The 19,222-nt window shown below is 45.0% G+C and overlaps 1 protein-coding gene across 6 annotated transcripts in view; it reads left to right on the top strand.

The window, feature by feature from the left end:
- Nucleotides 1–19,222, top strand: part of PNPLA7 (patatin like domain 7, lysophospholipase) — a 114,163-nt gene that overhangs the window by 33,663 nt on the left and 61,278 nt on the right. For all 6 annotated transcript variants that reach the window (XM_080989557.1, XM_080989556.1, XM_080989555.1 and 3 more), the window contains 10 exons: nt 367–447; nt 2,072–2,213; nt 3,087–3,164; nt 4,144–4,250; nt 5,164–5,322; nt 6,198–6,275; nt 7,199–7,404; nt 9,680–9,811; nt 10,492–10,615; nt 16,870–16,983. In XM_080989557.1, the coding sequence (XP_080845683.1) occupies nt 367–447; nt 2,072–2,213; nt 3,087–3,164; nt 4,144–4,250; nt 5,164–5,322; nt 6,198–6,275; nt 7,199–7,404; nt 9,680–9,811; nt 10,492–10,615; nt 16,870–16,983 (1,221 nt within the window). The remainder of the gene's footprint in view (nt 1–366; nt 448–2,071; nt 2,214–3,086; nt 3,165–4,143; nt 4,251–5,163; nt 5,323–6,197; nt 6,276–7,198; nt 7,405–9,679; nt 9,812–10,491; nt 10,616–16,869; nt 16,984–19,222) is intronic.

Genomic DNA, 19,222 nt, shown 5'->3' with positions numbered 1-19,222 from the left:
CTTGCCACAGCTACAAATCATCCACCCAATCGCCGCTGACAACCTCCTGCTCGCGGCTGCAACCATTCACCCGTTCCCCCCTCTGCACTATCTGTGTATCAGACGAGCCCTGATTTTGAAGATTATTTTAAAGTTAAAAAAACATCGTCTTATACACGGAAAAGTACGGTAGGTTCCTTGGGAAGTTCTATCCCCTTTTCCTCTTGGGGGCAGGGAGGTGAGATATGAAAATGCCCCTGTGCTCTTCTGAGCATCCATCTCAATTCCTCTCTCCAGGAACAGAGTTTGAACCTAACTATAGTCAGGGTTCCCCTTGAGTCCAGGTGTGGCTAACCATTTGTCTGTACCTGATCCTCCTGCTCTTAGATAATCATGGTGAGGCTCCAAAGAGTGACCTTCCTGGCATTGCACAACTACCTTGGACTGACTACCGAACTCTTCAGCTCTGTAAGTGAAGACTGCTCAATTAGAAGCAAAGAGAATTATATACTTCCAGTTAGGCAAACACCAGCTTAGTCTCATTTTTTGTACTGAGACCCAGCATGATTCAGTGGTTGTTATTTGTTTGTTTAAAGCATTTTTATGTCAAACCAGCTCCTGAAAGAGCTTGCCTAAAATAAGTGCAGTCAAGACTGTGCCTGCCCACAAACTTGCATTTTAAATACACAATGCAAAAAGAAAATCAGGGTTGGGGGTGGGTGGGGAGGATAAGATGCAAACTTGGAACCTGTTCTTAGAATTAGTGTTGGACTCGGGTGGAAGAGACTTGGGTTCTAATCACTGTGTGACCCTGGAGACCTTATTTCTCTACCTAGTCTACTTCACAAAGCTTTTATGGGGATAAAATAGTACCATCACCACCACCCAGAGGATGTTAAGGAAATAAGGAGAGCCTTGCTGGATCAGAGCAATGTTCCAGCTCATTCAGCATTCTACTTCCTGCAGTGGTCAGCAGGAAGCCTCTGAGAAGTCCACAAGCAGTGCAGGAAAGCAACAGCCTTTCTCAGTTTTGCACCCTGGCAACTGAATACTACATGAATTTTTCTTGGTCCTCAAGCCCATGATCATCTTAAATTCTTGTGGCTGTGAGTTCCATAGATTAATTCTTCCTTGTGTGAATAAGTCCTTTGTCTTGTCCATCCAGAACCTGCTACCAAACAATTTCATTGTCTGATGATGCCAGGTTCTGGCATCCTAAGGAAGAATGCAACTTTACACTTCACATGACATGTGCTTTTAGGAAATGCCGGTCATGTCCCCCCTTACCTCTCCCAACTCACTGGGGGTGAGACTCAAATGCAAGCAACAAACCCATGTAGAGACTTGTGCTAGGAAAAAGGTGTCATAGGAAGTGTTAATGAGCCATTTTCTTCCATTAGTGAGCTACAGAGCCCATAATGACTCCTATAGTCCTTTAATCCAGGGGTGGCACACCTTCTGCATGTGCTCCCCTCCTTGGCCTAGTTTCATGCAAGTGGAGAAAAGCTCCACTTCAAGGCAATCATTTCAGACCCCTGGCAAGAATGATCTGCCTCTTCCCCTGGCAGCAAATTGGGCAGGGCAGGTGAGGGAGAGAGAGAGAGAGAGAGAGAGAGAGAGAGAGAGAGAGAGAGAAGGCCATGGTTCCCCCTCCATCACCAGCAAGCAGATTACCTCCAAGGGACCCTGGCCCACGAGAGACTCCCACCCCCCAATTTGTGTTACAGTAGCTTTGGCCGAATCTGCTGCTTAGCCTAGAGAGTGATGTAGATACCCATTCATTTGAGCACAGGCCATCAACGCCTGTGGCACATCCTACTGGTGTGAGATGAGGAGATACATTTTTCATAATAGTTTTCAGTAGTGGCATTGAGTTTAGTACACAGCACAAGAGTCTGTTAGGTGCAATAATGTCTATACTGACCACCAGGAGCAGCAGCTCTATGGCGTTTCAGACCAGGAGTCTCTCTCCAGGGATTGAGCCTGGAACCTTTTGCTTGCAAAGCAGGTGCTCTATCCCTAAGCTCTTGGACTGTGGTGCTTCCTGATTTGAATGATACCTTCTTGGGTCTCTGCACTGTGCCCCTAATAGGAGAGCCAGGCCATCCCACTGGTGTCAGTTGCAAGCGTGACCTCTGGGGCAAATGCTGGCAGAGCAGTGAAGAGGCAGGTGTCCAATCTGTCAGAGGAGGACCGGGTGGAGAAGCTGGAGAAAACAGGTTCTGCAGAGACGGGTAAGGATTACCTAAGTGGGAATTGCTCTTGGGAACAACCTTGAGGGACATGGTTTTTCAGCTCTGTGTCAGCAAATACTCCTTTCTAAATTGGGGGTGTAGAACCTTAGGCTTGGGGCCTGGGGTCATTCAAGCCTCTTTATCTGCCCCTCAGGACTCTTTTCAGGTCAGGCTCCTTCCCATCATGCCACCTCTCTTCACCAGCCTTCCTTTATGCCCTCCTTGAGCTGCAATGTGTCCTTGAGCTCTGATGTTAATGTGCCAACTTTCTGGGGCCTTGGTTGCCAGAGCACCCACAAATTTCCCCATGAAGGGGCTGAACACCCACAAATTTCAGTGCCAGGGCCATGCATGCTGCGTGGCACCCACGGCCTCGGGCACTCACGGTCACAGGGCTAAGCTGGCACTCCTGGCTCTGATAATGCCTCTTGTTTGCCTGGCTAGAGAACAGATTGTGTGTAGAAACTAGCCTACTATAAAAAAGGTAAAATTGAAAGTTGTTGTTCTGCCCACTTTATCTCTGGCCCTACCCACTGCTGGCATGTGGCCCTCGGAAGTTTTCCCCAGAAGGTAATATGACCCTCAGGCTGAAAAATGTTCCAATTCCTCAGTGGTAGCAATTAAAACCATTCTGTTAGGAGCAGGCCCTGGGAGTGTGCTTTCACCGTAGACTAGGGAAGGGTGGAGCCAAGGATAGGCATCATCCGGCACCTTCCGAGAACTGTGCTTTGGTAGGGGCTCCACATGTGACACTTCTGTGACTCTTAGTTCCCATCCCTTTCCTCAGTGCACCAAGCCCACACAGCTGACCATGGATGCCGGGCAAAAAGCAATTTGTTAGTATATTGTCTATTGTTGTGTTCTGTATTGCAGATGCAGGGAGGCCTTCCATATCTGAGAACCCTCTCAAAAGGAGCTTGTCCTTGACATCATCCTCTGGATATTCTGAAGGTGAGTGTGAACCATTGAGGGGGAAACAGCAGGTGTGGGGAGCTTCACCATGGCACTGAATGCCCCCTAAGTTCACTTCTTTTTAAAGAATTAAGATTTTACTATTTTGTCATATTACTAAGCAACAAGATACAGTATAGAACAAAATATACACATTTTCTGTAGATTTGAGTTTGGCTTGTATAGGAGTTCAAATTGCTTAATTTGTCACATTTCCAGGTTCATGGCAGTTGCAGTTCCCACATAGAATCACAGTAACCAACGACCTTTGCAGTGCGGAGGAGCCCCACCTTCTCCTTTTTTGCAATGAGCATAATAAAAATCTACCAGTTCACAAACAATGTGCCTTTTAGCTTCATCCCTTGCTATTTTCAGTTTAGTGGTTAATTTTTCTATCAGCGCTAATTGCCAGATTTTTAAATATATATACCTTGCGGTCAATGCTTCACCCTCTAAAGATTTACAATAACTGTCTATCAGTAGCCTGGCTGTTCATAATAGATGGTCAGTACAATTTTTGCAATGAAGTTTCATATTGTCTCCTTGGTTAAGATTAAGTGCTGCCAACTCTGGACCTTTTACCACGTTCTGCCCAGTTATCTCTCCAATTTCTTTGAATACTTCATCCCAGAACATGACCACCTTATCACTGATCTGCCATATGTGCTGAAGTGAACCCAATGTCATGGTGGGCAGGACCAATGTGGGCCTCTCTTCTGAGACCAAATTGATCCTAAAACCACTGCCACAGCCTTTAGCAGGGTGGGCCAAGATGCAGTAGAGCCATAGTTCCCAAAGTGGGCAGTACTGCCCCTGGGTGATGGTGGGTTTACCTAGGGGGCACTAAGAGGCAGGGGGGCACTGAACAGGGTATGGGGCACTGGGGATGGGTCTATGGGATCTAGGGGGTTGTGGCCAGAAAAAGTTTGGGAACCACTGCTGTAGAGGGTGATGTCTTCCCTCCATCTTCCCTCTGCAGGAAGCTTGACTAGCAGCAAGCTGGACTTGGACATGGCCTATGAGAGAGCCAGAGTTGCCTCTTCTTCCTCCTCTTCAGAAGTGCTTTCCAGCAATGTCACATGCAAGGTAGATTTTCTGAGCCTTCCTCCTCCTCCTGTAGAGGCATTGGCTAGCTTCACAGTTTTTCCTGCATCATGATTTTTGCATAGCACACACACATATCATGATTCATGATATATTGCTGGGTCAAAAAGTATAAAACTGATATCACGGTATGGAATTCAAACCGGTTTTGGACGATATATCAATAAATCACGCAGCCATAACAATAGCATACCCATTAAGCTGCCCTCTGTATTTGCACCGACTGGAAAGAGCCAGTCCCTATGTGGCCTTCCTTCACAATGTTTGGTGAGAAATTGCTGCCATTGCCTCTTGAATTGGATTGAGTGAAAGAAAGATTGAATCCTTTTGCCATTAAGTACGGTTGCCATACAGTGGTACATTGGTTCTTGATCTTAATCTGTTCTGGAAGTCAGTTCGACCTCTGAAATGTTTGAAAACCAAGGCGGCTTCTGATTGGTGCAGAGGCCCCGGAAACAATAGCTGACAGCTGCGTCAGATGTTCGGTTTCCGAAAAGCGTTCGAAAACTGGAACACTTCTGCGTTTTTGGTGTTTGAGAACCAAGGTGTTTGAGAATCAAGGCATTTGAGAACCAAGGTACCACCGTATTTCAAAAAGTAAAAACCAGGACATCACGAAAGTTGACTTGCCTAAGACCCAGGACAAAGTGCCACCCTTCAGAAATTCCCTCCAGATATCAATTCCCGGTAATGTCCGGGAAAATCTGGACACATGGCAGCCCTACATTAAGCATTATTTTTGGGGTTTACATGTAATGGGGGAAGTGAAGGTTAAGGAATGAAGCAGTTGCTAAGAAGTCCCATGCAGGGTTTTTGGCTTATGTGGCCACAGTGTGCCAGGTGGTACTCAGCACAGCATGGAAAATTTAACCTCTGGTGTTTCTGCTTCTTTAAGTCCATCTTGAAGAAGACGGTGACGGTGACAGAAATGCCCTCGGCCATCTTCCACTATACACAGGACCACCTCTCAGCCCAGGAGCCCAGTGCCAGGAAGCAGTCTGAGGCCATCTTAGAAGCTGCCAAGATGGACCTTTTAACCCTGATGAAGTTGGATGTGAGTCATGGGGAGGGCCAAACTGGGTTTGCATAATTCCACACTGTAATGAAAGGCAGTCCCGAGCGCAGCCATGGAGAAAATGTTTATCCAACCTCTGCTGGATGGGGAAATGAGCTTTGTCAAAAAGTGGCTTTAGTAATGATTTAAAAAAGCGGGGAGGAGATCTTTTCAACCTCTAAGAGATGTAGGATTTGCCATGCTTCATTCTTCAATCTCTTTTTGAAACTTTGTAAGAAACATGACCTGCAATAAAATGTTCAGGGTTTCAGCTTTTTCATTCCCTTTTCCAGTATACTCCATTCCTTCCTTTCCTCCAGCAACACACAGTCAGCATTCTTCGCCACTGAGCATGCTTAGTCCTCACTGACATGCTTTGAGTCGTTTCTTCTTCCCCTACCCAATGACTTTTTAAAATATTACCTGCAAACTCTGGGATTTTCCTCCAGGCCTGCTGATACCTCAGTCTCTGCACAGATGTGGGGTTTTTTTGCCTATGTAAGAGGGAGTTTGCACTGGTCTTCAACTGGTGGATTGGGACCCACTAGTGGGTCATGGCCTGACCCAGTGTTGCATCACTCCCTGTCACTATCTGAGCCAGCACCCAGAACTTACTCAATTTGCTATGGCTTTTAATGCCACTGTCTGCAACAACCCCAGATTAAAATTTAGTGCCTAGGAATGTTGACTGTGGGTGTTTCCCCCCACTTCTTATATATGACAAATAGATTATTTTAATCCAAGTCCACACACCACAGTGAGCAACCAGGACATCTTGGGAACTTTACTAGCTAGGATGTTGTTACCTCTCCACATCGCATTTGATTTGCCAGCTTTCAATTTGACTGTGTGTGTCTCTTTTCTCACCCACTTAGGACCCCTGCCTTTTGCATGGGAAAGTGACCCTGCATCAGGTTACCGCTGGGACAGTGGTGTCGAGGCAAGGTGACCAGGTGAGTTCCTGCATGCCACTTCCCTATGTGAGTCAAAACAGGGCTTGTGGGCAGCTTCACCGTCTTTGATCTCTAGGGTTCATTTTGAGTTGCCACTGTGCAGCTACATGAAGCTCCATTCAACCAGATCACATTGCTGCCCCATCTAGCTTGGTATTTGCTACTCTGACTCATGGCTGCTCTCCAGGGTCTTGGGAAGAGAAAGGGATTTTCATCTGCTGCCTCCTCGTCCTTTTAATGGAGAGACGGTGGGAACTGGACCTTCTGCGTGGAAAGCAGATGCTCCACCACTATGCTCTGACCCTTTTCCAAAGTACATAAGAAGCTGCCTTGTATAGGGTCAGACCATCAGTCCATCTAGTTCTGTGTTGTCTACACTGACCAGCAGCAGCTCTCCATGGTTTGAGGCAGGGAGTCTTTTCCCAGGCTGACCTGGAGATGCTGGGGGTTGAACCTTGGAATATCTATGTGTAAGGCAGATGCTATAGCACTCAGCTGTGGGCCTTGGCCTAAAGCTGAAGTAAGAATTTAGCCCCCACAGTCCTGAATTTTACATAGGAACCTCTTAGGCTGGCTCATCTCGAGCCAGAGCATTGGTCCATCTAGCTCAGTTCTGTTTATACTGACTGGCAGCAGCTTTCTACAGTTTGAGGCACTGAGTCTTTTCCCAGCTCTGTGTGGAAATGTTGGGGGTTGAACCTGAGTCCTTCAGCATGCAAAACTTGCACTTCTTCACGGAGCTATGGCTCTTCAACTCTTAGAATAGAAATGGGGTAACCTTTAGCCCTCTAGGTGTTGCTGGACTGCAACTCCCACTGTAACATCACTCCCCCCCATATAATCCACCCCTGGCTTTGACTTTGCAAACATAGAAACAGGTGGTACCTGATACAGAGGAACAGACTCTGCTTCTGCCCTTGCAGGATGTCAACATCCGATTTGTGATCTCAGGAATGCTTCATGTCTATCAGCGGAAGATTGACTCAGAGGAGGAGACCTGCCTGTTCATCACCCACCCTGGGGAGCTGGTGGGGCAGCTGGCTGCCCTTACGGGGGAGCCCCTCATCTTCACCATCAAGGCCAATCGCGATTGCAGCTTCCTGGCCATCTCCAAGTCGCACTTCTATGAGTGAGCCCTCCCCCCCATCTCCTTTGATGTGTTTGCAAGTATTGGTGGAGGAAGCTAGGAATTCTAAGCCTTGGTTGAATGAATCATACCTCTAGGCCAGTGCCCTCCTGATGCTTAAGACTGCAACTCCCATCAGTCCCAGCCAGCATGACCAGGGTTGGGGATGATGGGAGCTGAGATTCCTGTAGCATCTTGAGGGTATCACAATGGCTACATTAAAATCTTAAAGGCATAAAAGAATCAGGGTCGAGGTTAACAGCAGCACAGAACAGCAGGGCAGGAGCGAAGAAAGTCACCTACGTGACCAAAGGCACGGGTAAAGAGTTGTGTCTTGACCAGTTATCAAAAACCATTCAGTGACGGTGCAAGGTGCACTTTGGAGGAATGCTGGTTGTTTCTGTGCACATAGCACTATTGAGGTTTTTGCCAGGTACTGCTTATGCACTTTCCAACCTATCTTTCCAACCTTAAGGACTAGCACCTTGCTTTTATTTATTTAAATGCCAGGATGCCAGATTCGGTATGCAGTGCTGTTTTCCATACGTGTACTGAAGGACAATGCATTTCATATGAACCTGATCAGAGCTTTGCTTGGCTCCCCTTTTTGTCTAGCTGCAGCCAATGCTCTGCCTCCAGAACTTAAATGATGACCCATTCCTCTCCCAGAAAGCTTCCCCCTTCCTACTTTCTTCTTCCCCCAGTTGAGGTAGTGGGAGGAAACAGTTCAAAGCCAGCCTTTGTCTCCAGCCCAGCTGTGGGACCAACTAAGGCAGCAGCCTGTTAGCAGTACCACGGCCCATCTCACCCTCTTGTCAGGGAGCTCTGCCACTGGGTGTGCCCCTGCCGTGGGATTTAAGTACTGGGCAGATGCCAGCTAATTACACTGTTTCCCTGAACTCACAGCTGTGATTCAATAAATAAATGCCGGGTAGCATAGGGCAGGGGGCTTTTGAATCCCCCCTCCCAGTATCTAATTAAGCCATCACCAGGGGGCGTGGGAGCCACCAGGGAAGGCGGGAAGTTGTGAGATGTGTGGTGAGTTGCAAGCAAAAGGATCAGGAAGCCTTGGATCATGCATTCCCCAGAAACCGACTGGCGGGAGCTTCGCCTTTTTATTTTTAAAATTCTTTCTATTAAACAACGAAAACAGACTATATGGAGAACAGGAAAAACAAACAAAGCATTAACAGCATAATAATAATAATAAATTAAACACAAAGAGCCTTTGATGCCATTTTTGCTTTCTTTTTTCCTGTTTCTTTCAATGTAAGTTGCATTTTTATACCTCATTTATAATTTAATAATTGCACCCATCTCATTTACTCCTGATTTTTTCTTTTTCATTGGAGACTGCTGCTCCTTTTTGTGCATTGAGGATCATGCATCCTGCATCCTTTTCCTCTCGTAATTTGAGCACTGAGGGTGTGGTGCACGCCCAAGTCTCTTAGTAGCCAGTGGCCATGAAAAGAAGCTGACTTGTATGGAGTCAGACCATCAGTCCATCTCTAGCTCAGTATTATCTACCCTGACCAGTAGTGGTAGCAGCTCTCCAGGGAAGTCTCTCCCAGTCCTGTCTGAAGATGCTGGGAATCAAACCTCGGAACTTCTGAATTCTGACAGTGGATCCTCTGTCACTGAGCTGTGGCTCTTCCCATACCTCCTGTGGTAAAGGATGCTGCTGCCTTGTTTTCTAGTATGTGTATGTTTACAGTCTTATAGGCCAAAACCCTTTTTTGCTTTTCCAATTAATATAAATGGGTTGTAACAGAGTGAAATTTGAGACAAGCATACTTAAAAGGATAAAATAAGCCCCTGATTATTTGAAATGTTTATTGGCTGGTTTCTCATTCCACTCTGTATGCTTGACCTTAAAAAAGCAAAACAAAACGATTCTTGTTTTTTTAAATATTTTATTACTGCATCTGCCTTAAGGGCCCCATTCAGTTTGAAAAGCAGAGTAATAACAGGGAAAGGAAAGGAAAATAAATGTAGCCCTTTCCAAAACGGTTCAGAATGCACTTGCCTCCTAAGCAATCCAGCAAACAGAAGTCAGGGTGACTCTGCCAGAGTTTAACTTTTTGAGGGGTGGGTGAATAGTGGAATCAAATTACCCAACAAAACTAGCAGAAGAGTTTTGGACTGGGTTTTTGGACCTTCCTTCTCTTCCCTTTCTCCCTCCCATCCTCCCTCCCTCCCTAGGCAAATGGTGCAGTTAGCCATCTCTGTGCCCTCTGAGGCCCAACACTCTTCCTAACTGCCAGACCTTGCCTTTCAGGATAATGCGGGAGCAACCCACCGTCGTGCTGGGTGTGGCTCATACAGTTGTGAAGCGGATGTCATCTTTTGTGAGGCAAATCGACTTTGCTCTGGATTGGATGGAAGTAGAAGCGGGACGGGCTGTTTATAGGTAGGGTGCATGCAAAATGGAAAGCTTGTGTACCCCTTTGCCCCCTCCCCCTGCAAAATTGAGGATGGGGGAACCTACCCAGTGGTCAAGCCTTGCAGGAGGCAATAGGGTAGATGTGGGGGAAAGCTGTGCAGAATAGGAGCATTTCCACATGAAAGTCTATAGAGAGGGGACCACTATGAACACAAGCATGTCTTGAAATACTTCCTTGCTTTAAAACCTCTTGAACAAATTTGCCTAGGGATATGCTGAATGCCAAAAGGTGCATTAGTTTTGGGTTATTTTTGCTGCTCTTGTTTTCAAGCCTTTTGCATTTTGTGCATTTAAGGAAATTGTAATAAAAATTGTAAATTAAAATAAACTTGTGCGTGGAAAGCTAGTCTGTTTGTAGGATTCTGCCTGGGTCTTTTCTCTGACATCCAGATTTTCCATGTGCAGGGAGTTCAAATACTCCCATGTATATTTTTAAACAAAAATAGGAGGAGGGAGAAAAGTGACACAGACACGCAGTGGTCAAAAGCAGTACAGTCCCTGCAGGTTAGCTTCCTGTGGCTTTTCTGGCCCAGTCTGTTGAATATTCCATAGACCTAGACTGCTCTGGGCCTGCCAAAAATCAGGCCAGAAATGGAGATTGTGCTTTTAGGGTCTTTCCCTCCTGTAACTGGTGTGTCCTTCCACAGGCAAGGGGACAACTCAGATTGCACCTACATTGTGCTGAACGGGCGGCTCCGCTCTGTCATCAGGATGGATGATGGGAAGAAGCAGCTGACGGGGGAATATGGCCGCGGTGACCTGATTGGCGTGGTAAGTTCCTCCTGGCTTGTGAATTAGATTGGGATTGAGACCTGTTTGAACCAAACCCATTTTCTGAGTTGTTGATGGCACTGGAGGCAGCAGGTTGCAGTAGGAGCCTAAGCAGCTTGGCCTTTCCCTAAAGAACGAGTTGTTCAGGCTGAGGAGCCCATCCAGCTGCTTTATAGAGCCAAATGGAATCCTATTGGTTTCCGTTGGGCCACCTGACCAACCCCCAACAATGATGGGGAATCTGTGGCTCTCCAGATGTTGCTGGGCTACAGTGCTCATCCCTGATCACTGACCTTGGCTGAGCACGAATGGGTAGTTTTGCATCATGTACGATTGGAACATTCAGTCATTTCCAGAACAAATGGGCAGCTGAGTAACCTGCCTTGAGAAGAGACTGCTTGTTGTATCTCTGCATGGCTTGCTGTTCCGGGCTTTTCTTCTCCAGTCAGGCATTCCCAGAAGAGTGACATAAAGAAACTCAGGGCTTGTGCCAAGTAATAGCCTACCTCTTTTGCGTTCTAGAGGTGAACCCCTTTGGGTTGTAAGAGTGAAGTCTCCATTTTGTTTGTAGGAACAATAGAAGCTGCCTTATATTGAGTCGGCCCATCTTGCCCTGTAGTGCTGACTTGGCAATTGCTCTCCAGGGTTTCAGACAGGATCTCTCCCATCACTACCTAGAGATGCTGGAGATTGAACCTGTGGCTTTCTGCATGGTTTTAAAACATTCTTATTTTATATTTTAAAATCATACCTCTTATAGCCTGTGTTCTCAGATGTGCATTAGACTTCTAGAGATATATCCAATTAATGTTGCTTGGCTGCTGGAATCTACGATTAAACTTTGGTTTTTTTAAAAAAGGCATGCTTCTTACATCTTAATAACCCCTTTTCAAAAATAACAAGCTCAAGCCTGACATTCTGGCTATAATATCTGTTCCAACAAGAGGTGTGCAATCTTTATAATGCGTCATGATCTTTTAAATGCCTCAACTCTGCTGGCAGCAGAATTAATTATGCACTGGAAGCAGGGATGGCGATTTTTCTTTTGCTTTAGTGGGCTGCGGAATTTATCGTATACTGCTGTGGAATTTTGGTGTGTATGTGTGTAAAATTCATATAATTTCAAAGCGCAAAGTACTGCTGTCCCTGACAGCAAACTCTGAAGGAAAACAAAAGGTTTGAAAGGCACTTCCAGAGCAGTATTCAGCCCAGGAGCTGGTGATAAACTGCCACAAAGATTAAATTAAATTAGCAAATACTGCACTGAGCCAGCTTGTGAGGCAGTGAATTTCATTTTACGCTTCAAGAGATAGAGGAGTATTATAGCCTGCTCTAAACATTCTGGTTAATTCAACTCATAAATATTAGCATGATGGGACAGTGCAGAGAGCAAGAACTGGCAGATCAGGCCATTCAAACTTGTTTTGGCCAGAATGCAAAGATCCACACTGCTAGGTCTATGCCCTGAAGATGAGGTTCCTTAGCTCATCCAGCGGAGCTTTTTTCCACTGCTGCCACTGAATTGGGATTTAAGAATTAAGTTTGAGTCAGCACTGTTTGGGTCTAAAGTAGTTCATTGGAGCCAGGCTGTGGAATGTTTTTGCTTTTCTTAATGGTTAAATTAAATCATGCACCTCTCATCTGATTACAGTTTTTATATCACTTCTGAATGCACCTCTCTTGGGCCATATTCACACCATACATTTAAAGCGCTTTTGGTTGTTCAGGGTGCTGAGAGTGTTAGGAGATTACTATACCCCTCACAGAGTTATAATTCCAAGAGTTCACTGGAAAGAGAGATTGACAGTTAAAACAACTTTGGGAATTGTCCTCTTGTTGGCTTCTGGTATAGCAGATACAAGATGATCAAATTAGCTTCAGCTTAGAACTATGACATCCTAACAGAAGTGCAAATGTACAATGTATAAAACATTTGATGAGCTTGTATCTCATAAACTGACACAAAAGTTGGATCAACCATACTTTGGTTATTACAGCAATCACAGTAGCAGCTCTCACCCTGAGGGTCAGTTAAAGCATCACAAAATCTAGATAAAGCTAAAAGCAGAAGGCGTGAATATGCTTTTCTACATCTGTTAGCTAATTATCTCAAAAATTTGACAATCTTTTTCACTATTCAAGAAGCAGGGAGGGCTATTAGCTGATTTAAAGAATTTGTAACTGATTGGTTTTATTTCTGTAGTCTAAATAAACTAGCATAAAGCCAGAACTTCAGTAGAGATGGTACTTTTGAGAAATGTGGGAGAACATTAAGATAAGCACAAGCTACTTCTAATTTTAGAGAGATTTTTTTTAATTTTAATCATTTTTTCCAGTAATGGCCAAGAACAAATATAGCCATCAGTATACAATAGAACTTTGCTAATGAAGAGTTGTCTCTGCTGGTTAATCAGCCGATCCTTTAGCGGACTAGTTTGCTGAGCTTACTTTTTTTAAAAAAATAAGTTTTTAAGGTGTACAGCCTTAGAGATAGTCTGTGATTCCAATTCAATCCTTGATAAACTAATTCTGGTATTAATTAATTTTTTCTAATTTCTGATGACATCCAAGCAGGACCAGTAGCTCAAACAGTCAAATTATCTTATTCATGAAAGGATGGGGAGATTAGTTCAACCCTCTGTGTGCCTATTTAAAAATATATATGTATCTTTCTGTTTGGGGCTTGGCGCCCAAGATTGCTGAGCAATGAGCAGAGTTGATACTGTAGGCAGTTGCAAAAGTTGTGCCCCTGCTATCCAAAGAACAGATTTGTTTTTAGGGCTTTTTATATTTTAAAAAATTGCTTCCAAATTCATCCTCTTTGTCCATTGTCGTCCTGATTTCAATGGTGAATCATAGAATTGTAAAGTTGGAAGGGATCCTTCAGGTCATCTAGTCCAACCCCTGGTAATGCAGGAATCTCAACTAAAGCATCCATGGCAGATGACCGTCAAACCTCTGCTTAAAAAACCTCCAAGGAAGGAGAAGGATAGGTGGGGAATTTCTGTGTTCCTTCAGATGTTGTAGGACTGCCAGCTCCCATCATCCCTGACCATCAGCTGTACTGGCTGGGCAACAACATCTGGTCTTGCTGCCCCTGTCATAATTCCACAGGTGTGCAAAATACTACTACTAGAGTATTAGTGAGAGAATCAGTGTGGGCTGTGGCCGCTCAGAATATGGTTCTGTGTGGAGGTTTGTAATGCAGGAAAGTTGTGGGGGTCATTTTTTAGGGTGAAATGCGTATACAACTGGGGGGGGGGAAGTGGGCGAAGGCTGGATTAGGATTTTGAAATAATGTATGTATATAATAAATCAAATTAGTCTTCAGCTCCTGTTGGAACAGGGTAAACAGACCCAAATGGCAAGTGACGTCCATTCACTTAACAGAATCCATTAGTTGCTAAGCACTGGACTGGCTCAAGTGTTCTTTCTCTACATTCTTTCTGGGCTGCTACCGCTTCTCATGGGGCAGCCTGCCACCAAAAGCCAGGTCAGGTTCCGGCAATGGAAAATGTCAGCGCTTCCCTCAGGGCAGGGAGCAATGTCACTTCACTTAGCAGGAGGTCTCATTAAATGATGACTCACTCTGTTCCTAGGTTTGAAATTGATAAACAGGCAGTGGGAGCGCCATTTTTTGTCGAAAGAAGGCATGGCCATATCTCTTCATTTCCTTAAAAAAACAGCATTGATCCATTTGATCCAAATGTTGGGTTCTTGAAGACCTCTTGGAGAAGAGAGGCCTCCCCAAATGTGAGGTGAATTAGGCAGTTCTGCTGGCTCCTGTCAAACAGAGGCTCTTACTTGTGAGTAAGAAATAGATCTTTATTCAGGAACGTAATGGTGTAGGTTCAGCGGCAGACACAGTCATGATTCAGAAGCAGGTCAGGAAGTTCAGAACTGGACAAAAGTGACACAAAATGTCCCATCAAGTTCCATCCCTCTTTCCACCAAGTTTTTAAAGGTGAAGAGGTTCTCAAGAGTGAGACTCTCACCTTTCAAGAATCCAGTTACAGATAGGTAGCCGTGTTGGTCTGCCATAGTCAAAATAAAAAAAATTCTTCCAGTAGCACCTTTAAGACCAACTAAGTTAGTTCTTGGTATGAGCTTTCGTGTGCAAGCACACTTCTTCAGGTATCTGAAGAAGTGTGCTTGCACACGAAAGCTCATACCAAGAACTAACTTAGTTGGTCTTAAAGGTGCTACTGGAAGAATTTTTTTTATTTTGACCTTTCAAGAATGTTGTTCTTGCAAGTGTGTTCTCTGTCAGGGTGGATGAGTCTGCTGTCATCTGCAAAGGTGGTGCCAGGTTCTAAGTGACAATGCTTCACACTTTGGTTCAGTCATAACCACCTCCTGTCCAGCCCACTTCCCCTATCAACTAATCAAAGCCCTCTCCAGCCACCCCAGTGGCTAGTATTCCTGCTCCATCTTGTTTCTCCTAACTTCAGAACATACAGTTTCCTGCGGTTTCAGGCAGGTATCTTCAGCCTTCTCAGACCCAGGACCCACTGTTAACCCAGGAACGCATTTGGGGACCCATTTCTTAATCTTTGACCATATATTTGCACGGTGGCAGTGCTCCTGTTTTGACCCAGCTTGGATCAGGCCACAGCCCCATGTGCATCCTGATCAGTTGAAGACCTGTGGTTTAGGGCATTGCTTTCCAAACTTCTTCTTTTTTTAATATATTTTTTATTAACAGGCCAATCAAATCACATTAATTCCAAATCACATTAGTTCCAGCTTTCCAAACTTCTAATAGTTGAAGGATACTCACATGCATGTGGGGGGTTCTCCCATCTCAGTTCAGCTTCCAAGTCACACTTTTCTCTTACATTCGAGATGGTTTACCTGTAGAAATTGTGCATAGTATGTAGGAAGTGTACAGATAAATTTCTCCCATAATGATTAAATGCACAGGAAACCACTTCTATACTGAGTCAGAACCATTGGTTCATCTAGCTCAATATTCATCACTGACTGGCAGCAGCTCTCTGGAGTTTAGGGCAGAGGATCTCTTTCAGACCTACCTGGAGATGTTACTAGGGATTGAACCTGGGACATTTTGCTTGCAAAGCAGGTTTTTTACCCCTCAGCTATAGCCCTACCCCATGAAAGAGTTACCCTATGAAATGTGATGAGAAGAAGGATTCAGGACAGCCAAAAGAAGTGACATCTTCTTACAGTGCAAAATAAACGTATGGAGTTTGCTGCCCTCAGATGTGGGGTGACCCATGGCTTTGTAGCAGAGATTAGACAAAGGAGGAGCAGTCCATCAGTGACTATTAATCACAATGGCTGTAGGCAGTATTCATGTCCAGAGGCAGGCAGCCTAAACACCAGATGTGTTGGGGGAGGGGGCGACAGCAGGAGTGCATTGCCAGGGTGCTTGGGTGGCTATGATAGGAATCAGGATGCTTACTGGATGGACCTTTTTGGTGTGATCCAGCAGGTCTCTTCTTGTATGAAACAGGAATAACTTTGCACTCAGAGGAGCCATCCTTGCATTTTTGTGTGAATCTAAAAGTTCTTTACAGTACTTATTTTATTTTTGTAAATTGCCTCCCAATCTTTGAAGGAGCAGTGACTCAGAGGGACTCAATAGGAAGTTTACTCTAGGCCAGGGTTTTCCAGACTTGGGTCTCCAGCTGTTTTTGGACTATAGTTCCCTTCATCTCTGACCACTGGTCCTGCTAGCTAGGGATGATGGGAGTTGTAGTTCAAAAACAGCTAGAGACCCAAGTTTGGGGAACCCTGCTCTAGGCAATTCTGCTGCATCTCAGGATGGGGAGCAATTCTTATACTTGATGTCATGACTGGGCTCAATTACCCATTTCCCTGCAGAGGCTGATGGGAAAGAGGCAAGCCCAGAGCAGTGAACTATGTCAGAAGGCAGCAGGCAGACTACTCTTTTAGGAAAGAGGAGCATTGGTTTATTAAGAAAGAATTACTTAAGTAAGTCCCCCCCCCCTTCAATACACTGTATGAATACTTTGGGCTTGGGAGGTAGGATAGGGCTGTGCATATTACTGAAATCAAACAAAACTTCACTTCCTGCTCTCTTATGAAATCAATCAAAGATGGGGCAAATGAAAACAGAGAACTGAACAAGTTCATCTAGAAGCAGAGGTTACCCCTGCTTTGTGCTATGTTTTGGTTTGGCAGTGCTATGGCAGTTGCTGGTACCACAGCAGCGCTACGACGATTACCACTGCCATCTCAGCAGCAACTTTCTCTTCTCTCTATCTTAGGTTGAAGCCTTAACCCACCAGCCCAGGGCAACAACAGTACACGCAGTTCGTGATTCTGAGCTGGCCAAACTTCCAGAGGGAGCGCTGACTTCGATCAAACGCAAATTCCCCCAGGTAAGCTATTGGGCTCTGTCATAGCACAAAACACTCTTGTTCAGCAAGGTAACCACCATTTTGTTTTGTGGGCATGGCTTAGAATAGCCTGGATTGCCCTTTTTGCCTCTAATGCCTTCCAACCTTTTTTTTTTTTTTTTTTGCGTTTATATCCCACCTTTCCTCCAAGGAGCTTAATGTGGCATACATAGTTCTCTTCCTCACCATTTTATCCTCACAACAACCCTGTGAGGTAGGTTAGGCTGAGAGGCAGTGACTGGCCCAAGGTCATCCAGTGAGCCTCGTGGCTGAGTGGGAATTTGAACCAGGGTCTCCCACCAGTTCCTGGTCCAGCGCTGTAACCACTGTAACCACACTGGTACTCTGGATATCAGTTGTTGGGGAACATAGTGGGAGAATGAGACTGCCCTTGTGTCCTGCTTGTGGGCTTCCTAGAGGAATCTGATTGACCACTGTAAGAACAGGATGCTGGACTGTGATGGGCCAGGGCTACTAATTAATGTATTTAAATACATGCAGTTTGTGGAATCCAGCTTTTCTAAAGCAGAATTTGAAGTATATTCTGGACTGTAGAATTTATTTATTTTTACATTTGCATTTTATTAATCCTGCTGTCCCACCTGTTTTCCAAGGAACTCAGCATGTCATCTAATGATTCTTCACCCTCACCCCCCCTTAACCCTCATGACAACCTTGTGAGGTAGGTTACATTGGGAGATAGTGACTGGCCCAAGATAATCATGCATTGAAGTTTCTTAGGAGGCCAGTACCTGGTGTCACTTGGGAATTCTAAGAAGACCAAAAAACATTCAGTTTTGAAATCAGTGAAGTTTTTGAGAGGTCCAGCCTGCCATGTTGATTCAAAATGGCACCCAGTTGTATCCAAATGTAGATGAAAACCTCATCCTTGCTCTCAGAGGCCATCATTTGATTATGATATCTTAAGAAGCATCCAAATATGTAACAAATAGAGAACTTTCCAAAACAAATTGCAGAAGCAGGGATTTGAACCATTGTCTCCCTGGGCCTGGCTTGATGCTTGATATCGGAGTCAAATGTCTACATCCTTCTGGCAATGCACCTTTACGTTCGGTTTATATTAAGGGTCTATTCCTTTGGCTTGCCTGTTCCTTTTAATTTTATTTCTAAAAGGTGACTTGGTGGAGGCACACTTGTGCTTTTCAAAAAAAGGAATCCAAGATTTCCCCCTTGGGTCTAGTATGCGCCTTGTGCTTTTAAATTGAAGCGCAACTTACTGTGAAATTCAACAGCTGGGCTATCAAAAACCACCTGCTTGATGTGATGATGTAGGCCCAGCCAACCTTGCCAGGAATGCAAAAAAATTCCAGCTCAAGGTGGGTGGTCAGGCTCTAGATTCCTCCTCCTCCTCCTCTGCATCCCGGCACAGTGTGTTACACAATTGTCAGACAGAATAAAAACACATGTGCACATGTATCTAGTTCAGTATCGTCTGTGCCAGAGTTGGTCCTCCAGATGATGTCTGATTCCAGGGCCACATTCACATGATACATTTCAAGTACTATGGTATCACTTTGAAGAGTCATGGCTTCTCCCAAGGAATTCTGAGACGTATAACTTATTAAGGGTGTCAAGAGTTGTTAGGAGACACCTTATTCCCCTCCCAGAGCTACAGTTCCCAACTTTTCCTTTGAAGCGGGATTCATTGTGAAGCCACTCTGAGAATGGTAGCTCTGGTAGTGGAATAGCAGGGTCTCCTGACAACTCTCAGCAGCCCTGAACAAACCGCAGCTCCTGTAATTCCTCGAGGGAAACAATGACTATTCAATTACTTTAAATGTATGGCATAAATGTGACCCTACTCCCATCATCCATGACTATTGACCACACTGACTTGGACTGATGAGAGCTGGAATCCAGCATCCATTGTAGGGCCACAGATTTCTCCACCCTCAGTCTGTGCTGATTGGCAAGAGCTCTCCAAGATTTTGGGCATGACTCTTTCTCAGTCCTTTCTGGAGATCCTTGGGATTGAATCTGGAGACCTTTTGCATGCATAGCCGGTGCAGTAACCAATCAGTGATGGGCTTTGTGGACATCTCCAGGCCCATCACTTGAGTCGTGAGCAGGAGGAGTTGTTGAGATCATCTGCTTTGATGCCAAAAAACTTTTGACTTTTTCTCCCACTGCCCCCATGGAATTAGCTCAGTTTGTCTAATAATACAGGCATCTTCCCAGTTACATGCAATTGACTCACATG

Source organism: Podarcis pityusensis (assembly GCF_964106645.2).
Source record: "Podarcis pityusensis genome assembly, chromosome: Z".
In the NCBI taxonomy this organism is placed as follows: Eukaryota; Metazoa; Chordata; class Lepidosauria; order Squamata; family Lacertidae; genus Podarcis; species Podarcis pityusensis.
Note: the sequence above shows the minus strand (reverse complement) of the source record. Positions and strands in the feature narration are given on the sequence as shown.